At 48.4% G+C, this 17720-nt stretch overlaps 1 protein-coding gene across 2 annotated transcripts in view; it reads left to right on the plus strand.

The window, feature by feature from the left end:
• Positions 1 to 2651: 2651 nt before the first annotated feature.
• The window catches only part of NUCKS1 (nuclear casein kinase and cyclin dependent kinase substrate 1), a 36040-nt gene continuing 20971 nt past the window's right edge, over positions 2652 to 17720 (plus strand). For both annotated transcript variants that reach the window (XM_079760845.1, XM_079760846.1), the window contains exon 1: positions 2652 to 2756. In XM_079760845.1, the coding sequence (XP_079616971.1) occupies positions 2740 to 2756 (17 nt within the window). In that variant the 5' untranslated portion in view covers positions 2652 to 2739. The remainder of the gene's footprint in view (positions 2757 to 17720) is intronic.

Consider the following 17720-nt stretch of genomic DNA (forward strand, 5'->3'; position numbering starts at 1 on the left):
TTCTGGGGAACATCTAACCTGAAAAAACCTATCTTAGAAAACAAGCTCAGGCAGTTAGAGGAGCAGAACTGACCCCTTTTGTGTTTGAAACTCTTGGTTTGTGTTAGATTTTGAGGCCATGTTCATGTGTGGAATAGAGAATGAGTAATTAAATTTGGAGCCAAATTAGTGCAGTTTGAATAGCATGCACAGATATCCGATGCTTAAGTGACAAGTTCCACTTGTTAACGTATGTCACCGAAATGCAATGACTCTCATTTAATTTTGAATATTAGCTCTCTTGTTGGAAAGGGATTTTAGCAGCCATTCCATTTTCAAGTGTTGCTGCCAGCAGCTAACATCTGAATGTTGCCATAAACCAAGTAGTCTTGAGCACTTCACATAGATCATTTTTACAAAGACCCTAGGACATATATAAATAAGGAAACTGAGGCACAAAAAAACCAAGACTGCTCAAGGTTAGATAGCTAGCAAGTGGCAAAACTGATTTTTAAGCTGAAGTAGTGTGACTGCAGAAACTGGGCCCTTTACACTGCCTCCCCCTCTTATATGTGTGTGTTTTGGTGGTGGCATTCTTGAAGTTTTTCCATACAATGATTTTTCAGTATGGTGGAAACAAAAGAGTAATTTATTAAATGGGCATACAGGTATGCTAATACCTTTATAATGGAAACTTAAAATCTACTTATTAAGGGAAATGGAGGAAAGAAGAAAAGTCCAAACCACCATTAATTTACATTTTGATAAGTTCGTTTCCCATCAATTTGTTAAAACAAAGATTTTTTTTTCCACATAGTTGTATAATCATTTTCGATTACATACATTTTATGTGTCTAGTATTATCATAGGAGTTATGGGGGATATCAAGATCTGTGCCATAGATGTTCAAAGAAGAAAGAGATCAAGAAAGACTTCTTAAAGGAAAGTAGGACTTGGATACAAATTGAGAAAGAGGTGGGGAGAAAGGGAGTTTAGCATTTCAGGTTGGGAAGAAACGGAGTTTAGAATTCTTACACAAGTTTGAGAAGTAGCCAGTAGACCAGAAGGTAGGCTAGTGGGCGCCAGGGGCTGGGAAAAGAGGGAATGGGGAATTAGTGTTTCCGTTGGGTTTTATGAAAAAGTCCTGGAGGTGGTTGGTGGTGATGGTTGCACCACAATGTGAATGTTCTTACTAGTAATGCCACTGAACGATGCATTTAAAATGGTGAATTTTGTGTTATGAATCTTTTTACAACAAAAGAAACATTCAAGGGAGTAAGAGTGGAGTGGTGCGGAAAAGGCAGAAGATAACTTGAATGCTTCACTAGGTCACTGTGCTGGTCTTTTCCCTTAGAATACTGCACCAGAGTTTACGAAGGACACTTTAGGGGGCAGACGTGGTGGGTTTGTTTGATAGGGCGTATATCTTCAGTTGGTTATCAACAGGCTGCCTGTGTCAGGGATTCAAGTCTACTTTACAATGGTGGGGTAAACCGTGCTGTTCCCATAGGGATCCTGAGCTCTGCCTCTGAGAGTTAAGGCATCCAACAAATATTCATGGATTGTAATGGGGTGATGGGAGTTACCCTAAGTTACCAGTCCCACCTATCTCTACCTAGGGATCAGGTCACCGTTTAAAAATTGAACTTAACAATTTTAAGCACTTATATAGTGTTTATTAGTGTGCCAGAAACTGTCCTAAACGTTTTCCATATACCAAGTTATTTAACCCGAATAACCCTATAAGGTATTATTGTTTCCCGTTTTACACATAAGAAAATTGAGGCACAGAGTTATATAGCTATTAAGCTGTGGACCTTCAAACCAAAACACCTTTGGCCCCAGAGTTCATACTTGTAGTCATTAGGCCCCCGAAGTAATGTCCAAGATCGGGACTTTAGTGACCCTGAAGTGTATCTCAAGGTCCAGAATGGAAATTGGGGGTAAAGTTTTTCCTTCATTATGATCCTGCCTTTCTGTTCCAGCAGCGGGATTGGACCCCTGAGGGCTAAATGCTAAAACCAGGGGAAGGGGCTTACGGGTTTAAGATAACATTTTTTGAACATATGGAATTTCCCTCCAATTCTGAAACAGCGCTTTAGTGACGAATCAGCAGCCTATCCCATAGGTTTTAGTGTGGTTTCTGCTATTAGTGTGGTTTCAGATGATCAAGCAGGCGGAATAAAAGATAGTTAAACTAACACTAAGTGGCATTATCTCCTCTATAAATCTTTTTTTCTAGTCCTTCCAAGATGCGACCCAAGACGAATCTGCAACTCTGGAGTGGAAACCAGGGGGCGGGCTGCGCCGCGACCATTTTTGTTTTGCAGCCGTGCGCTCTCAGAGCATCTTGACTAACAGGACCCAGTGGGGGAGGCGGGGCCTATGAAAACGCGGGGCGGGGCCTAGGGGACGTGATGATTCAAATGGACTAATGAGCTCGGCGCAGCTGGCAAAAGCCGCCAATGACCGGGCGTTTGGGGGCGGAGCCCACAAGCCCTAGTGGGTTTGGTTGCACGGCGGCTTTGGCGCATTTTCGGCTGGTTTGATTCATCCATTTTGAAGAGACGGGGGAACGGGGGCTTCGTCTGGTTACGGGCCTCTGAACCGAGGAGCGGCGTTGTTTGAGAAGCCAGCAGCTCGGGGTTCTGCGGTATCGGCCCCCTCGGCCAAAGTTGGGGGGGGTGGGGCGCCGAGCGCGCGGGGTGGGGGGGGTCCTGGTCTTTGGCTTCTCAACTCGGTCCTGATTCGACAGCGAACATGTCTCGGCCTGTCAGGTCAGTGCGGAGTCTGAGGCCTGGAGCGGGTTGGAGAGGTGCGGGGGGCGGGTGGTGGTGAACGGCGAAGGAGTGGGGGGACACAGACCTGGGGTCTGCGCTCTCCCCTGCCACCCGCGGCCTCCTCCCTTTGGGGCCCGCGCGCGCCCTTGAGCGTGGGGGGCCCCGCTGGCGCGCAGTGCTGCGTGGGGGTGGCGGCCGTGCGCCCATGCGCGCTCCTCCCCTCCCCGCTCCGCTGCAGGGCTCCGGGCTGTTCGGCTGCCTCCCCCACCCGCTGCCCTGGAGCGGGCGGGGTGTTCCCTGAACCGCCAGCGGCCGGAGGGGGAGGGGTGTGAAATCAGTGCCCCCACCCAGGCCCCACCTCCTCGGGGCCGGCCCCTCGGAGCCCGCCGGGGAGACTGCGGCGGACCCGGGCTCGGGCCCCCCCCCCCCCCACCTTAAGCGAGGAGGAGCGCTGACACCCGTCTTGCCCCTTCCCCGCCTCTGCTGGCGTGGGGGGCTGGGGAGCACAGCACTTTTTCCAGCGGCCCGGAGTGTTCCACACCGCGGAGGAGGGCCGCTCCGCCACGGGCCCCGCCTCCGGGGTCGGGCGTGGGCGGGGCCCGTCCCGTCCCCCTCTCTGGCCCGGGTGAGTTCCAAGCCGGTCGCTGGGAAATGACGGCTGCCTCTCCCCCAGCTCGGGAGTTGTGAGCGGGTGAAAGCCCCCGAGGTCGCCCTTTCCCTCCGACGAGCTGTGTCCTTCCTCGGGGAAATGCCCTTCCTCCGGGAGGCGCGGGGGAACGGCACGACCCAGATCCCGTGTGGTTCTCGCTCCCGCTAGCTCTCCACTCCCGCCGGCGCACGCGTCGCGAGGTTTTTGTAACCCTCTCTTTACCCGGTAACTTTTAATAATACAGGGCTTACATTCAGCTCGCCGTTAGACTTTATTCTGAGAATTTCAACAAGTTTGCTGTTCCCCCCGCGGACGGTGGGATCGTCCTTTGCCGTCCTCCGGGCTGTCGTAGGGAATGTGCCATTTGCGGAGGGGTGTGGCTAAATTCCGTCGGTGGAGGCCTTAAAAAGGGGAGCTGTGGCAAGTGTTACTTTTCATGGGATGCCCGTGACCTTTGCGATGTAAGGAAGTGGCTACTTGGCATAGTGTTTTCTGGATCCATACGTGAAGGTATGGTCTTTAAGTGTTTTTAAGAGTTGCTTCCCCTCTTCCAAGTTTTGTGAGAAACGGAAGTACTTTGACCTGGAGCTGTAAAGGGGTCTGGAGCCCCCCGGAAAGGGTTTTGTTCTCCTCGGTTCTGTTTCCTGACTAGACGGTCCGTGTCCAGCTGGTGGTGGTATAGCCCTGCGTCCCCTGCGCTCGGGATGGGCATGAGGCGAGTTCTAACTGCCTGTCTTGCCTTTCTGCCTTCTAATTTCAACCCACGTCTCTGATAACTCACCATCACCACCGGGAAGAGGTTAGCCAACTTTTTGCAAGGCGTCTGAATAGGTATTCCAGGTTACAGCATGCATACTTTTTTTGGCATAAAATTTACCTGTGTATCCCATCCACTTATGTAGAATATTTTCTTTAGGATCAGGTCAAATAGACTATCAAATATTTGTTTCATCTGGATTGGACCTTCTGTCTTCCTCAAAGTAAATTACTGTGTGGTGAAACTGTACTGTTATTTTTTTCTCTGCTTTTTAACTAGGCTTTGATGATGGCTTTAATGTGACTTTCTTATCTGCCTGAATTTGTGTTTCCAGATTTAAATACTGAAACACAAACAGAACTTTATTTTACTTGAAAACTGGATTTTTAATATCACCAGGTGGAGACAAATATATTAAGCATGCTCTATAAGTTTTTTGGAGGCATTGGGATTTCTGCACAACTTTTTTTCTTGCTCAGTATGTTGTTAAAAATAATTTTAACTCTGTATTTGCTCCTAAATGACAAATGAGGTTAATATATTGTGGGATTTTTTTTGGGGATTACTTTCAAATTATTTCAAAGCAACTTGGTTTTTTATTATATATTTTAGTGATAAAGTCTGTTTGTAACTATTTTTTGAAGTCTTTAATATACTCATGACCAATAATAAAGCAGAAATAATTAAACTTGAGTTTGGTGGTTTGTTAAATTTGCAATTTAAAAAGTCCTTTTAGGGAAGTGCTTTTGCTTCAGGGTGTAATTGAAGATCTATGTACCTGAGGGCATTTAATAAAAAAAATTAATAGTTGACATTGAGGGGGCCAGGGTAGAGATGGCGGCGGAGGTGAACGGCTGATCTGCTGCCTCGCATGGCAGTTATGGAAAAACAACTAAAAGATGGACTGGTGAGTGCGGCGACTCCTGCTCGCGTCTCCCCAGACCGGGCGGCGGCTCCTCTCAGCCAGCACCGCAGCCGGGGCCATGAGCTCGTGGGCGCCACGGCAGCTGCTGTGGCGGCGACCGCGGACTTGGCGCAGCGGCTCTCGGTGAAGGAAGAGACCATCTTTCTGCGAGACGGGCTCACCCGCGTCACCGACCTGGCCCAGCTCCCCACTGAGATCCTCGGGGCCCCGGAGACCGCCAACACCGACTTAGAGGATTCTTAAGACTTCCTGTCTTACACTCAAGTCCTCTAGCCATTTTGAGAGAGGAGGACCAAGAAGGCAGCAGAATCAAACAAAGGAACTTCGCGCACAACAATTTCAAAGTTAAACAAAGGAACTTCGCCGCGCACAGAGCGTCTGCCACCCAGAATCACAGGAGAGCTGGCTGAATGGTGGATTTACAGCTAAGAGAGAAGAGGAAAGAGCGAACTCTGGAGAAACTGAGGTGCGGAGGCGCGTGGGTCGGGGGAAGGGACTTGTGGCTTTTGTTCCAACCCTAGGGGAGATTAGCTCCCCAGACGCCTGCGGGGAGAGGCGCGACTCTCGGCCTTCCTGTCGGAGAGTGGGAGTCACTTCCTTGTGGAGGTGTGCCCAGCAATCAGTGTTTGCTGCGCTGGAGTGCGGAATGAGGGGGCTTGGAAACGTGGAAAACAGAAAAAGCAGACTTACAGCCAGAGCGGTTCGCCTCGCCATGGCCTGGTGGCGCCCTGAGGCCCCGCCCCGCCCTGAGACCCGCCCCGCCCTGGGACCCGCCCCGCTCGTTTTGCAGACCCGCCCCGCACGTCTGGCAGGCACACCTGGGCTCCAAGCAACGGCTTTTGCATGTGGGTGGCCTGCCCTATGGCAGCTTGACCAGATAAACTGCGGTTCTAGTCGGACTGCTCTAGGGACGCTCAGACAGGAGGAGGAAACTGCAGTTTCTGCCGTAAGTCCTGCTGAGTGGTCTCAGGTAGTAGCTGACCTACACACCATTGGAGACCCAGAAACGAGGGCATCTAGTGGTCGGTGTGAGATGACACCAGACTTCAACCACTCGCATAAAGGACACATTCCAGAGGCAGAATCAATGAGCGCCAAAGCCTTGCTGCACCAAGACCCGGCCCATAAATCTGTCTCCTACACAGCAACTCTTCCTTTATAGACACAGAGGATCTGCACGGCCAATTGGCCTGGAGGACAATTCCTCCCAGCGACACCAACAACAATCAAGACTTAACTATACAAAGGAAAACCAAGACGGAGGCATAGGGCGGAAGCCTGATTGCTGCCCACCACAACAATTTTGAGTCTACGACAGGAGAGCGGAGCAGACACCATCCAGAACCACCGGAGGGCTGACTGAGCAGACGCTCTACAACTAGAATAAAAGAGAGGGGTACTCGGGATGATGCTGATGCCGGCGACCCAAAGATCACACTTTAAGAACTACGGCTCAGACGACACAGTGGCGGCCTGGAACGTGCTCGGCGCAGTTCCCCCAGCGGTCTCCGGCTGAGGGGAAGGCCCCACTCGCTGCCGAGCACGGACAGACGAGCCCCTAGGAGTCATGGGGTGGGAGACTCCGCGCTTGCTGACCTCCGAGTCCTTCAAGAATCTCAACGCCCCGGAATCGGCCAGGTGCGCACGCTCGGTGACTGGCCACCGCTGCAGACCCAAGGGCCGACGCAGCCACCCCGGACCAGCCCGCTGCCGCGCACCGGGCACACCGGAGCTTCGCCGAGCCCGCCGCCCAACGAGTTCTGTGGCGGCTGCCCTGGAGCTCTGAGAAAATGGCCGAAGGAATTACTGAGATGGAATTGACCAACAGGAAATGGGATCAAGAAGACGAAACCCCGCTGGGTCCTGAATCCGGGTGAAGCCGCGTGCCCCTGGGTCTGGGTGAGGCTGGACACTGGGTCAGGGTGAGGCTGGGCCCCGGGTCCGGGTGAGGCCACGTGCCCCTGGGTCCGGGCGAGGCCATGCGCCCCTGGGTCCGGGTGAGGCTGAATCCTGGGTCTGGGCGAGGCCGTGCGCCCCTGGGTCCGGGTGAGGCTGAATCCTGGGTCTGGGCGAGGCCGTGCGCCCCTGGATCCGGGTGAGCCCTGGGCCCCGGGTCCGGGCGAGGCCGCGGGCCCCTGGAGCCGGGTGAGCCCTGGGCCCCGGGTCCGGGCGAGGCCGCGGGCCCCTGGAGCCGGGTGAGCCCTGGGCCCCGGGACCGGGCGAGGCCGCGGGCCCCTGGAGCCGGGTGAGCCCTGGGCCCCGGGTCCGGGCGAGGCCGCGGGCCCCTGGAGCCGGGTGAGCCCTGGGCCCCGGGTCCGGGCGAGGCCGCGGGCCCCTGGAGCCGGGTGAGCCCTGGGCCCCGGGTCCGGGCGAGGCCGCGGGCCCCTGGAGCCGGGTGAGCCCTGGGCCCCGGGTCCGGGCGAGGCCGCGGGCCCCTGGAGCCGGGTGAGCCCTGGGCCCCGGGTCCGGGCGAGGCCGCGGGCCCCTGGAGCCGGGTGAGCCCTGGGCCCCGGGTCCGGGCGAGGCCGCGGGCCCCTGGAGCCGGGTGAGCCCTGGGCCCCGGGTCCGGGCGAGGCCGCGGGCCCCTGGAGCCGGGTGAGCCCTGGGCCCCGGGTCCGGGCGAGGCCGCGGGCCCCTGGAGCCGGGTGAGCCCTGGGCCCCGGGTCCGGGCGAGGCCGCGGGCCCCTGGAGCCGGGTGAGCCCTGGGCCCCGGGTCCGGGCGAGGCCGCGGGCCCCTGGAGCCGGGTGAGCCCTGGGCCCCGGGTCCGGGCGAGGCCGCGGGCCCCTGGAGCCGGGTGAGCCCTGGGCCCCGGGTCCGGGCGAGGCCGCGGGCCCCTGGAGCCGGGTGAGCCCTGGGCCCCGGGTCCGGGCGAGGCCGCGGGCCCCTGGAGCCGGGTGAGCCCTGGGCCCCGGGTCCGGGCGAGGCCGCGGGCCCCTGGAGCCGGGTGAGCCTGGCCCCGGGTCCAGGTGAGGCCGTGGGCCCCTGGATCCGGGTGAAGCAGTGCCCCTGGGTCCAGCCGAGACCAAACCAGAGGGAGTCGGACCTGCATTACCACCATTTGTCCACCATCCAGAGCTGAGGGGTCAGTGCCGACATGTACTCATAGGGAACCGGTTGACATTGATATTGGGTCTCAAAAGAACTGTTGGTCCAGAAAGAAACTCACTACAGACTGATTCATTTGCCTGTCAGCATAACTATTATTGCTCGTCGCACATTCAATTCTTATAAGTATATCTATAGTGACACATGATTTCGCTCATCTAGGGGAAACGATGAACAACATAGACTGATGAACAAGAACAGAACCAGAAACAAGGAGGCATCGATCGTACTATCGGGCCTCAGAGGGAGGATAGGGGAGGGTGGGGGGAGGGGGGAGAGATCAACCAAAGGTCTTGTGTGCATGCATATGAGCCTAACCAATGCTTAAGTTCAACAGAGGGTTGGGGCATCCAAGGGGAGGGGTGTGGGATGGGAATGGGGGGATGAGGACAAATATGTGACACCTTAATCAATAAAGAAATTAAAAAAAAAAAAATAGTTGACATTGATTCAGAATAATCAGCCTTGTTTTAAAAAAATCATTTTGGAAAAGAATAGTATCAGCGCATCTTCTTTTGGAGTATGTTTCTTCTCTTAGGCCTATATGTAATTTTGAGGTTTTTCTGGTTTTCAGAATACTGTAAATATTATTCATTTTCATTTTAATATTAACCTAAGCATTTAAAGAATATTTATTAATAGCTGCTTTCACTAGTTTTCAAATGGGAATAAGCTACAGCAGGGTTTTCCACAGATGTGTGTAACATACCGTATCATTCTTAGCTTTTACAGTATCTGACTCATTATATATAAACTAGAAGCCCGGTGCATGAAATTCGTGCACGGCGGGGGGTTGTCCCTCAGCCCAGCCTGTACCCTCTCCAATCTGGGACTCCTGGAGGGATGTCCGACTGCCCGTTTAGGCCCGATCCCAGATCGGGCCTAAACGGGCAGTCGGACATCCCTCTCACAATCCAGGACTGCTGGCTCCCAACTGCTTGCCTTCCTGCCTTCCTGATTGCCCCTAACTGCTTCTGCCTGCCAGCCTGATCACCCCCTAACCACTCTGCTGCCAGCCTGGTTGATGCTTAACTGCTCCCCTGCCAGCCTGTTTGCCCCCAACTTCCCTCCTCTGCCAGCCTGGTCACCCCTAACTGCCCTCTCCTGCAGGGTTGATCACCTCCAACTGCCCTCCCTTGCAGGCCTGGTTCCTCTCAACTGCCCTCCCTTGCAGGCCGGGTGCCTCCCAACTGCCCTCTCCTGCTGGCCATCTTGTAGTGGCCATCTTGTGTCCACATGGGGGCAGCTATATTGTGTGTTGCAGTGATGATCAATCTGCAGATTACTCTTTTATTAGATAGGATAGAGGCCTGGTGCACAGGTGGGGGCCAGCTGGTTTGCCCTGAAGGGTGTCACAGATAAGGGTGGGGGTTCCCTTGGGGTGTGGGGTGGCCTGAGCGAGGGGCCTGTGGTGGTTGGCAGACCGGCCACGCCCCCTGGCAACCCAAGAGGAGGCCCTGGTATGTGGAATTTATTTTCCTTCTACAATTGAAACTTTGTAGCCTGGGGCGGCAGCCATTTCTGGGGCGGCAGCCATTTCTGTGGCAGTTAATTCACCTTCTACAATTGAAACTTTGTAGCCTTAAGTGGGTGAGCCCGGCCAGGGTGTGCGGAAAGCTTTGCTTCCCCTGTTGCCGCCAGCAACCCTGGCCTGCTCTCTCAAGCTCCATTCTGCCGCCATTTGTTTGAATTTGTTTACCTTCTATAATTGAAACTTTGTAGCTTGAGTGGAGGCTTAGGCCTGCAACGGCTATGGAAAGCTTGGCTTGCTCTGTTACCTGGGAAACCTTGCTCTCTGTGGCTGTAGCCATCTTGGATTGGGGTTAATTTGCATACTCGCCCTGATTGGCTGGTGGGCGTGGCTTATGTAGCGGAGTGATGGTTAATTTGCATATTACCATTTTATTATAGAGGATTATATATAAATGAGAGCGCAAGTATTTTAGGCCTTGGATTCAAATTTACAGCATAAAATTACAGTCTTGGAGTTAGAAAAAATTTAGGCAAGTTAATTTTTCAAGGGACTTAATGGGAACCTGAACAAATGAAGTGCCTTGTATCACACTCTAGTGGGTGCCAGATTGGGTCTAGAACCAAGATTTCTCATTCAGTCTTGCTCATCCTTCCCCTCCCCCTTTCTGTACAGTAATCACTACTTACATGTCATTTTCCTCTAAGATGTAAACTCTTCTGTAGACTTTACCTTCAAAAATATCTCACAGCCGAAACCGGTTTGGCTCAGTGGATAAAGCGTCGGCCTGCGGACTGAAAGGTCCCAGGTTTGATTCCGGTCAAGGGCATGTACCTTGGTTGCGGGCACATCCCCAGTAGGGGTTGTGCAAGAGGCAGCTGATCGATGTTTCTCTATCATCGATGTTTCTAACTCTCTATCCCTCTCTCTTCCTCTCTGTAAAAAATTAATAAAATATATTTTATTTAAAAATATATATATATCTCACATAATTGATAAAGCCTGAATAATAGGGGGAATTAATTTTATAACAACACTTAAGTGTTCAACATTTTAGAGTAGTTTATTGAAAATAGAGTCACTTTGCTAGAGGCTTTCACTTTAACTTGTTCTATCCTCATTACAACCCTGTAAGGTAGGATTTTTTTTTTTTAATTCCTACATAACAGATGATGACATAAGCTTAACGAATGTTACTAGTAATCTCTTCGGTGGCAAGTATATTCTGCATGCATAGATTTTTTTTATTCTTTATAGAAAATGTTTTACGGAAAATGTGCCCGTGTTGTGTTTTTGTTTTTCATTTTTAGAGAGAGAAAGGGAGAAACATTAATGTGAGAGTGAAATATCAATCGACTACCTCCTGCATGCCCCCTACCGGGGATCAAGCTTTCAACCAGGCATGTGACCTTTTGGTGCAGGGAATAACCTACTGAGCCACACTGACCAGGGCCCAAATGTTTTAAATAGGAATTTGTTCAACTAATTTAAAATAATTTTCAGAGGTACTTTTTAATTTAAAAACTTTTTAAGCTATAAAACTCAGAAATTAAATCCAGTTCCTTCAGTTTACTATTGATGACTGAAACCAAAGGAATGAAAGTGTAGACATAATAGCAAAGCTGAATTTAGACTGCATGAGTTTTAGCTGTCCTCCTTTCTACTAGATTTACACTTACTGATGATTGATTTCATATAGAATGTATTGTAGGTAAACAATTCCTCATTTGAAAACATTGGGGCTGTATATATTTGTAAGTTCATATTTCTGCAAAAATTTAAAAAGTGACAGGATGTCTATACTGTATTAATGTACCATCACCAGTGAGTCTGGGGTAGTGCTCCTATCTAATGCATTACTCTCATAAAACTTGGGAATTTTCACACACATGCGCTCATTGTTTAAGTCAAATCAGGTTAATCACCACAAAAGTTATGGAAAAAGTAGGTTTTGAGAACTTCTTGAATTTCTAAATTGAGCAGTAGAGATTTTGGATCTTGAGCAGAAGTCCCTTTCTCAACCTTCAGTTTTAGAAAAAAATAAAATGTTGCCCTAGCTGGTTTGGCTCAGTAGATAGAGTGTCTACCTGCGGACTGAAGGGTCCCGGGTTCGATTCCGGTCAAGGGTACTTTCCTGGTTGCAGGCTCAATCCCCAGTAGAGGGCGTGTAGGAGGCAGCCAATCAATGATTCTCATCATTGATGTTTCTGTCTCCCTTTCCCTTCTTTCTGAAATCAATAAAAATATATTAAAAATAAAATGTTGAAACTCAGTGGAGCTATCACTTACTAAGCAATTCTTTGTACCAAAATACTCTGCCAGGTACGTTAACGTATTTCAAAATCTTGAAATAACTCTTAAGGCAAGATATATATTGTCTTTATTTCATATGTGAGGTAGCTGAGGCTTGATGAAATTTAAGCGACAGGTCCAGTTCACCTAACTATTAAGAAGTGAAGGAGGAATTCAAATCCAAGTGTGGCCAACCCAAAGCCAATAATGGTCTTTCCTGTGAGATACTGCCATGAAGCATTACTCTTTTCATGGTAGTAGTGTACTTTGCTTTCTCTGGAGGGGGTTACAGTTCATAATAGGACTTTTGTAGGGAAGACCAACTTTAAAGTGAACTGGAGGGGGCGGGGGGACTGTGCTTAGTGGTTGAGTGTCAACCCATGCACCAAGAGGCTTCTGGTTTGATTCCCAGACAGGGCACATGTCTAGGTTGTGGGCTTAATCCCACTGGGAGGTGTGCAGGAGGCAGTCAATGTTTCTCTCTCACCCATATTTCTATCTCTCTAGAAATCAATAACTATATTTTAAAAATAGAAAGTGAGTTTGGGAGAAGGGAGGGCGGTGGAGAAAAAAATTGTTTTGGAAGGAGTGGAAGAATATGTGAAGGGATTAAAGAAAGATACCTGAATATAGAGGAAAATGTGAAGTGTAGTATGAAGCTTTTGTAGGAAGAAATGTGAATGTTAAGTAAGTGGTATTGCTGTAGTAAGTTTATACATTTTATAATACAAGGACATTTCCTCCTGACTAAAATAAGTGAATAGATTCCAAACCCACCTAAAGAATATGCTAAGAAAATTAATGGGTTTGCCCTAACTGGTTTGGCTCAGTGGATAGAGCATCGGCCTGCAGACTGAAAGGTCCCAGGTTCGATTCCGGTCAAGGGCATGTACCTTAGTTGCGGGCACATCCCCAGTTAGGAGGTGTGCAAGAGGCAGCTGATTGATGTTTCTTTCCCATCAATGTTTCTAACTATCCCTCTCCCTTCCTCTCTGTAAAAACTCAATAAAATGTATTTTTTTTAAAAAGAAAATTAATGGGTTCATTTTATGTATAAGTATAGGTGCAAAAATGCAAAACAGGATTATTAGCTGAATACAATGTGTATTAAAATATATATGATTAATTAGTATTTGTCCCAGGAATAAAACTTAAAATCTATCACTGATTCATCATAAAAAAAGACTAAAAGAGAAAATCCATGGCATTTGAAAAGATTCAACACCTATAACACTCATTAATACATTATAATTAGAAGAAAAATAAGATTAAAAATTGAGTTGTTTGAGCTTGAAAAAAAGTTACAAAGTAAGGTAAGTTGTTGCATTTTTTAGTGTTTTAAATCAATTAGCAGTGGAACTGTTGTGGGAAAGGAACATGGTACAGCAAAAGAAACCCAACTTCTGCTTAGGTTTATATAATGGAAATGCATTTACAAAGCATTTTATAATCTTTAAACTTTGTCTCATAGGTTTCTTTCAGGTCAAAAAACTAGTATGAAGGAGAAAGTAATTTTGAATGAAGGGAGATTGGTTTTATTTACTTCCAGAAATATAAAACAAGGCCGCCATATTGTGTATCTCCGGGACATCATCCATATTACATCTACATTATAGTCCATGTGAATGGTGCCCCTCTGAAGTTAATAAGATTTAGAGTCTGCATGTCCAGATGGGTTGCAAAATTGGTTGCTTGAATTTAATAACAAAGAAGTTATTGAGCATGCTGTGAAGTGTTCTATTTGTTTTTTAAAGTCTTAACTATAAATAAATAAATAAGTAAATGTGACTCATTACTCTAGATGAAGAAGTATCTTCTTGGATTGTTGAGACTAGAGAGAGAATCTTAATTTAGGTGACTGCTATGTTGTACACAATAGAAGAAAACATTTACCACAGTACTACTTTGGTGAAACTGGAGCATCCCTTTATTTTGTCTTTAAAAATGTATTACTATCTAGATTCTAGAAAGTGGAACTAATTGTTTAAAGAATTGCATTGCCATGCTTTCAAATTACTACTACATAAATAGCTATAATTATAGGCCTTTGGAATACTTAGGTGAAGAGACCACAGGTTGCCAAAAGTGTTTCAACTGGGTATAACATTTTCAGATGCTTTTTAGTGCATATCTATTTTTCAAATTGTGCACCTGTTCAGTTACCTGCTAAACAAGGGTTTTACCGCTCAAGACACAATGACCCAGAAGATGAACTGCTTGAGAAATAAAAATCCACCTGCTTTTCGTTGGGTCAGGATAATTAATAGACACAGCTCTCTGAATTCCAGACATGCTGCATCTATAGTGATTCTCTAAAATCAGAGACTATCAAACTTGTCTGATTGAAATTAGATCAATAAAAATGAAACATCCTGGAGGACTAAGAAGGCTGAGTCTGATGAAGCAAGACTCTGCTGATACAATCCTCCTAAAAAAAAGGGTTGGAGAGAGCAGCCTTTACTAGAGAATATTATAGGGCTGACTGTACTACCCAACATTCTAAAAAAAAAAATGAAACATCACACATTTGTCAGAAAGAGCAAAGTCCTTTTGACATGGAGAACCAGCCACAATTTACAACTTCAGAGCTTCAGAGGAGGGGTTGCTGGACACAAATACCACATCTACCTTAACTTTGCTAACAAATTCGATGAGTGGTCCACTTTGCAGTCCAGACTTAATGTTAACCCCTTTACACACAGCCCTATTTTCCTATTGAGCCTATCAAGACCCTGCTTCATTTAAATTTCACCTAAATTCTACCTTTCCCCAAATCCTGTTATTTTTCCTGTTTGGTGAGATGCTCCACACTTATGATGTCTTTGCTTTCATTGTATAAGTCAGTAAACCTGACTTTGTAGAGCTACAGATTTGTCCCTGGGGATAGGGTTAATACAACAGGGAATATTCCACTGAGGTTTCAGACACCCTCTACTACAGACAGGACTCTGCTTGGTAATGTGCCCATCTGATAACCCTTAAGTTTCATTTGCTTGAGGTTTCTCTGTCCCTAATTGTATGTGGTTTGCACTAAACTTCTGTCGGTAAAAATCTAGCCCACTTTACTTATGTAATACTTGATCTTATACTCACTGAAATTTGTATGACTTAAAACATTTTCCTGCCAAGCCCATGTGGTTTAGCGGTTGAGTGTGGACCTATGAACCAGTAGGTTCGATTCCCTGTTAAGGCACATGCCCAGGTTTTGGGCACAGTCCCCAATAGGAGGCAGCCAATCAATGATTCTCTCACATCACTGATATTTCTATCTCTCCCTCTCCCTTTCTCTTTGAAATAAAAAAAATATATATTTTCTTATATGGAGATAATTTGATTATTTTGGGAATAAGGGGTGCCGTACAAGAGTTAATATTTATTCATCTGGACTAAGACATTATGTTGATATTTTTTAAAAAAATATATTTTATTGATTTTTTACAGAGAGGAAGGAAGAGGGATAGAGAGCTAGAAACATCGATGAGAGAGAAACATCGACCAGCTGCCTTCTGCACCCCCCTACCAGGGGTGTGCCCGCAACCAATGTACATGCCCTTGACCGGAATCGAACCCGGGACCCTTCAGTCCGCAGGCCGACGCTCTATCCACTGAGCCAAACCGGTTTCGGCTATGTTGATATTTTTAAAAAAAGGTTTAGTAAGGGATTTGGACAATTGTCTAATAAATGGATGTGCCTAGTTTATCATTCAGAACTTCATTCTGTTCCCTTTTCTGCAGAAAATAGAAACTTGCTTTTTCCATTTGAAAACTTTTAGGAGCTCTTTGCTATAATTTTTTTTTTTTTTTGCTTATATGTTTTACTTTTTGCCTTATATCCTGTGACTTTTTAAATTTTATGTTTAATAACATAAGTGATATGCGGTGAGAACAATATATCTTATTTTATGAGACTGACGCGCTACCTACTGCGCTAACGAGGCACCTAATATATCTTATTTTAAAAAATACATTTCTATTGATTTCAGAGAGGAAGGAAGAGGGAGAGAGAGATAGAAACATCCATGATGAGAGAGAACCATGGATCGGGATAATTAATAGACAAGTCCCCACTGGGGATCGAGCCCACAACCCGGGAATGTGCCCTTGACCAGAATCGAACCTGGGACCTTTCAGTTTGCAGGTTGACGCTCCATCCACCAAGCCAAACCAGCCAGGGCGAGAACAATATATCTTGGCCAAAAGGAACTTAAAGCTCAAAATAAATGAAGCATTTGTAAAAAACTTCCCTGAATTCAGTTCAAATATCCTGGCTTCTATTAACTAATATTCTTATATTCTGAGAATATTTGGCATATGAAAAATCTTTGAGGGGTAGAAGAATGGAGAAAGGTAAATAGGTAAATGTCCTAAGTTTTAAAGGGGGGAAATCTATCTATATATATCCTCTCTAACAAAAGGCCACTACACCCACCAGCCACACCCACCAGCCAATCAGGAGTGAGTATGCAAATTAACCCAACCAAGGTGGCTGGGGCCAGGGGAGAGCAGGAGGGAGGCTTGGGTTTCCCTGGCGATGGAGGAAGCCAAGCTTTCTGCACACCCTGGCCGGCCCAGGCCTCTGCTTAAGGCTACAAAGTTTCAATTATAGAAGATAAATAAATCCCAACAGAAATGGCTGCCGCCATGGAGCAAGCAGAAGGCTTGGCTTCCCTCCAGGCTACAAAGTTTCAATTGTAGAAGATAAATAAATCCCAGATACCAGGGCCTCTGCTTGGGTCCGCCGGTGGCGTGGTCAGCCTGCAAACCACCACAGGCCCCACACCCCAGGGAACCCCACCCTGATCTGGGACATCCTTCAGGGCAAACTAGCTGGCCCCCACCCATGCACCAGGCCTCTATCCTATCTAATAAAAGTAATATGCAGATTGACCATCACTCCAACACACAATATGGCTTCCCCCATGTGGTCAAAGATCCTGCCCCAATGTGGACACAAGATGGCCAGCAGGGGAAGGCAGTTGGGAGGGACCAGGCCTGCAAGGGAGGGCAGTTGTGGGTGATCAGGCCAGCAGAGGAGGGCAGTTAGGGGTGACCAGGCCGGCAGAGGAGGGAAGTTGGGGGGCAAACAGGCTGGCAGGGGAGCAGTTAGACATCGATCAGGCTGGCAGGAGAGTGGTTAGGGGGTGATCAGGCTGGCAGGCAGAAGCGGTTAGGGGCAATCAGGAAGGCAGGCAGGCGAGCCGTTGGGAGCCAGCAGTCCTGGATTGTGAGAGGGGTCCCAGATTGGAGAGGGTGCAGGTTGGGCTGAGGGACAACCCCCCTCCCCCAAGTGCACGAATTTCATGCACCGGGCCTCTAGTCCCATCTAATAAAAGTAATATGCAAATTGACTGTCATTCCAACACAAGATGGCTGCCCCCATGTGGTCAAAGATGGCTGCCCCCATGTAGATACAAGATGGCCAGCAGGGGAGGGCAGTTGGGAGGGACCAGGCCTGCAAGGGAGGGCAGTTGTGGGCGATCAAGCCTGCAGGGGAGGGAGGTTAGGGGTGACCAGGCTGGCAGAGGAGGGAAGTTGGGGGCGACCGGGCCTGCAGGGGAGAGCAGTTAGGGGTGACCAGGCCTGCGAGGAAGGGAAGTTAGGGGCAATCAGGCTGTCAGGGGAGCAGTTAGGCATCAATTAGGCTGGCAGGCAGAAGCAGTTAAGGGCAATCAGGAAGGTAAGCAGGCGAGCAGTTGTGAGAGATATGTCTGACTGCCCGTTTAGGCCTGATCCTATCGGGATCGGACCTAAATGGGCAATC

The sequence above is a fragment of the Cnephaeus nilssonii genome (assembly GCF_951640355.1).
Source record: "Cnephaeus nilssonii genome assembly, chromosome: 21".
NCBI lineage: Eukaryota > Metazoa > Chordata > Mammalia > Chiroptera > Vespertilionidae > Cnephaeus > Cnephaeus nilssonii.